Source organism: Chrysochloris asiatica, unplaced genomic scaffold (genome assembly GCF_000296735.1).
Source record: "Chrysochloris asiatica unplaced genomic scaffold, ChrAsi1.0 scaffold00060, whole genome shotgun sequence".
In the NCBI taxonomy this organism is placed as follows: Eukaryota; Metazoa; Chordata; class Mammalia; order Afrosoricida; family Chrysochloridae; genus Chrysochloris; species Chrysochloris asiatica.
In genome coordinates this window covers 5940946-5945160 of record NW_006408578.1, presented here as the reverse complement: position 1 = coordinate 5945160, position 4215 = coordinate 5940946, and the positions used below count along the sequence as shown (strand labels likewise).

The window sequence follows — 4215 nt, the reverse complement described above, 5'->3', positions numbered from 1 at the left end:
CATATTCTTCACAGTGTTCCAAAGCTAGTAGGTAATCAAGAATTGGCTTTTGGCCCCTGTTGCAAACCATTCAATAACATACCCTCTTGGCTCTCTTTCAGCAGACGAGAAGCAGCGTTTCAGTTATGAGCGGTCTGGGTATGATATTGACGACTCGGATGGCGCTGATGAGGACGACAATGAGAACGAAGAGGACGATGAGGACAGCCAGACGGACTCCGTCCTGTCCGCAGCCCCTTCTGTTGCAACCAGCCCACAGCACCTGCCGTCCGTGAGCACTGATGAGGAGACCAGGGTCCCCGATGGCTTCTCTGGAGCACATGCGGATCCGATGGACGTTCTGCCGAGAGCTCTGCTCACCAAGATGACAGTACTTAGTACCGTGCAGTCGGACTGTGGCCAGAAAGCTAGGGCTCCTGGGAAAACCCGGCAGCACGTGTCACAAGATGAAGATGAGTCCGTCACTGGGGTGGACGCTTCTGGGTCCCCCGGAGCTGCACGCAGATCCCCATGTCGTCAGATGTCTGTTGACTACGCTGAGCCAGAAGCCACCCTGAGTAGCTCTGTGGCAGGAAAGGCTGGTGCTTTAACCCAGGTAAATCATCTTTTAGTTGGTGACTTTGCTTTTCTTGTAACCTGTGAAATGTGGGGGACCTGGTGCCTTAGGAGAGGACAGCAGTGGCTCAGTGGTAGATTACTCACCTTCCCTGCAGGTGAACCAGTTCCCTAGTGTGGCGCTGCAGGATCAGCACTGGACTGCAGCCCATATGGTTGGCGGTTCAAACCCACTAGCTGCTCCTAGGAAACCCTGCACAGGGTGGCTGTGAGTCGGAACCAGGCTTAATTCCCAGTCATAACACATCATGTACTGCCACCAACAAAACCTGTCAGTCGAGGCCTGTGGGTATGGAGAGCTTCCAGACTAGAAAGACCTGGCAGTGTGCGTCCAAAAGTCAGCCAGTGAGAACACTGTGGGTCACAGCATGTGGGTGGTGCATGGGCGGGGGAGGAGGAGGCTGATGCAGTAACAGCTAACAATGACAATGGCTTAAAAATAGTGAGCTTCACAAACTAATAATTGGTGGCCACATCAGTTTATATAACTATAAAAATATTTTTTATTGTTTACAAGCAAAGGACATTAATATCCTTTGGTTTCTTATTTAGGCATATTTGTCAGAGTTCACATACTACAAATCCATGAAAAAACAAACAAGTGGTTCTCGAAAAAGAAAGCACATTTATTTTCTTTCTTTTTTAAATTTAAAAGTGAAAAAAAATGTCTTTGTAACTGTTAAGAACATGAATCCTGGAACTTCTTTATCCCATGGGTTACTGTGAGTTGTTTTTCCACCAGTGTTGATATGATGAATTTGCATTAAAAGAGCCAAACATATACTTTGCCTCTATTGGCAAGACAGTTTCTAGTTTCTGTGGCAAGGTTAATGTGACGTAATATCAAGAAGTTGACTTTGAAGTGATCACATAGCTGCAACAGCTTGGGGAGCATTCTGCCCACCAGACCCAGACTCCCAGAAGGCACTGGTGCCTTCTGGAAGGAGCCCTACACTCACTCCTGCTGTCTCAGGAAGAACAATGCATTCTGGGAGAAATGCACTCCATCATGGATAGTTCTCTTACTTTGAGTACATACTGAGTATTGCCGTTGGATTTATTTCTACCATGTTTTGGTTTGTAGGCAACACTGAAGAAAAATAAGAAAACTATAAAAGCTTGGATTTTTGCAAATTACGATTGTGAGGATGGTATGTGCAGAACCAAGCACTGTTGTGTTCTGTTTCTCGTTAAGAGTTTCTCTGAGTCAGAACTGACTCGATGGCACCTGCCAACAACATCAACACATCTACTCTTAATTAACGTATCGCTCAGATATGTTAAACTAAGCTAAAATGTAGCTAATCCAGGAGGGTAGGGGAGGATGGACAAGTTATTTTCTTTCTAATAATATTTTAATTACTGGTCACCCATATTCCTCTTTTCAAAAATCTCTCTGTTTCCTACCAGTGCTAAAATCCAAGTATAGTTGTTAAGAGACATTTCAAAAACTTCTTGACTGACTGAAGGGGTAAATAAATGAACACCTACAAATCTTTTTCTCAACTGTTATGTAAAGGAGAACTCCTTCAGTTACTGTTTCCCTCGAGTTGATACTCAGAGTCAAGTAAGACCTGAATTTCTCAGTGACTCCTAATCTCTAAATGGTAATGGTCCCAACCGCACTAATAATGACAACATAAAAATATAACTGTGGCCACCTTTCAGGGTTATGCTCAGTATAAAATTAGATGATGTCCAAGAAATGTGTTTGGAGAAAATGCAAGCATAATTAGTGTATACTAAAAAAAAAAGGATTTAAGATACAACAGATAAAAGTTTATTTGTAGAAGTCTGAGTCCCTTTTTAAGTGGAAGAGTGGTGGCAAGAGTGGTAGAGTGTTCACTTTCCATGCGGAAGACCCAAGTTCAGCTCCCGGCCAAGCTCCGCATGCGCAGCCCACGCCCATCTGTCAGTGGAGCCTTGGCATGTTGCAATGACGTTGGACAGGTTTCAGTGGAGCTTTCAGACTAAGACAGATAGCTAAGCAGAATGCTAAGCTTAGAAAGGCCTGGCATTCTCCTTTGGAAATCAGCCAATGAAAAGCCTGTTGATGCCAGTGGTCCCATCTGCAACAGATCATGGGCATGCTGTAGAACAGGGCAGCGTTTGCTTCCTATGTGCTTGGGTTTCCTTGAGTAGCAGGCCAACTCACTGACAGCTAATAGCAACAGCTTAGTGTGTAAGAAGCTCTGTGATCAAAGCTTTGCTCTCTCTCATCCTTCAGGACACATCATCTGTGAGACTTCCACCTCCTGCAACTGAGCCCAGCCCTCAGACAGCCATGGTGGTCCCTTCAGTGGCCTTGCCTCATCCTGACACTCAAGAACAGAAGCAACAAATAAGTCTACACCCAGCTGCAGGCTTGCCCTCTCCCCAGACTCATTTGTTTAGCCACCTTCCTTTGCATTCCCAGCAGCAGTCAAGGACACCTTATAATATGGTTCCGGTTGGGGGCATTCATGTGGTCCCTGCTGGCCTCACCTACTCTGCATTGGTCCCAATTCAAGCAGGGCCAATGCAGCTCACGATTCCTGCCCTCAGTGTAATCCACCGAACTGTGGGCACCCCCGAGGATACGATCACAGAAGTTTCTAGCACTACAAATCCCACGGGCGTGGCTGAGCTCAGCAGTGTGGTGCCCTGTATTCCCATCGGCCAAATCCAGGTGCCAGGCCTTCAGAACCTCAGCCCACCAAGCTTGCCATCACTGCCGTCACTCAGCATGGAAACCGTCAATATCTTAGGCCTAGCCAACACCAACATCGCCCCGCAAGTGCACCCGCCGGGACTCGCCCTCAACGCTGTCGGCCTGCAGGTTTTAACTGCAAACTCTTCCTCACAGAGCAGCCCCAGCCCTCAGCCACACATTCCAAGTCTGCAGATCGTGAACATAGCGTTGCCTACTCTGATTTCCTCGGTGGGTCAAGTGACTGTTGACACCCAGGGAACTCCAGATGGACCAACGTCCCAGAACCAAGCCCGTGAAACGCAACCCAAGCTGACTCCAGCAGCCAGTGCAATTCAGGCCAGCAGGGCCGAATCTCCTCAGGGGTCACCTAAAGTCCAGCGGGAAGATGCAAAAAAATTACTCCATCAACCTGCCCCTGCAAGTGAAGTGTGCCCCGAGAAGGGGGTCTCAGTCAATCATGTGACGCCAAAGCAGGAACTCCCCACCGTGCGGGCTAAGCCAACATCCCCATCGGAGCCTCTGCTGGAAGTGCACGTGGAAGGGCCCCCCAAAGCAGCGGGCCCCCAGACCCTCCCCACACACAGACGGGCCCGCAGGCCCCCAGGCCCGCCCCGCAGGCAGGCCCCGGTGCACTTCAGTGATGCCAGCAGCGACGACGACGAGGGCCGGCTTGTCATAGCCACATAGTGGTGGTTAGGGTTGGTTTGGTTTTTTAATAGAACACTTCAACAGCTTGTTTTTTGTTTTTTGTTTTTTTTGGAAACCCCACCCCCTTTCCTTAAAGCACATTTTTCTGACATAAACTCACGACTAATCTTTGTGCAATCATGAACTTTTGACCAATAATTGTTTTGTGTCTGCTCCAGCCATTTTTGTACATGTTGTATAGACAATTGTGCCTTTTAGGA

At 47.9% G+C, this 4215-nt stretch overlaps 1 protein-coding gene across 1 annotated transcript in view; it reads left to right on the top strand.

Annotated features, from left to right (window-relative positions):
- Positions 1 to 3994, top strand: part of HIVEP1 (human immunodeficiency virus type I enhancer binding protein 1) — a 172033-nt gene extending 168039 nt beyond the window's left edge. Inside the window, exons 6-7 of the mRNA XM_006864120.1 lie at positions 105 to 595; positions 2843 to 3994. Coding sequence (XP_006864182.1) covers positions 105 to 595; positions 2843 to 3994 — 1643 coding nt within the window. The remainder of the gene's footprint in view (positions 1 to 104; positions 596 to 2842) is intronic.
- Positions 3995 to 4215: the final 221 nt, after the last annotated feature.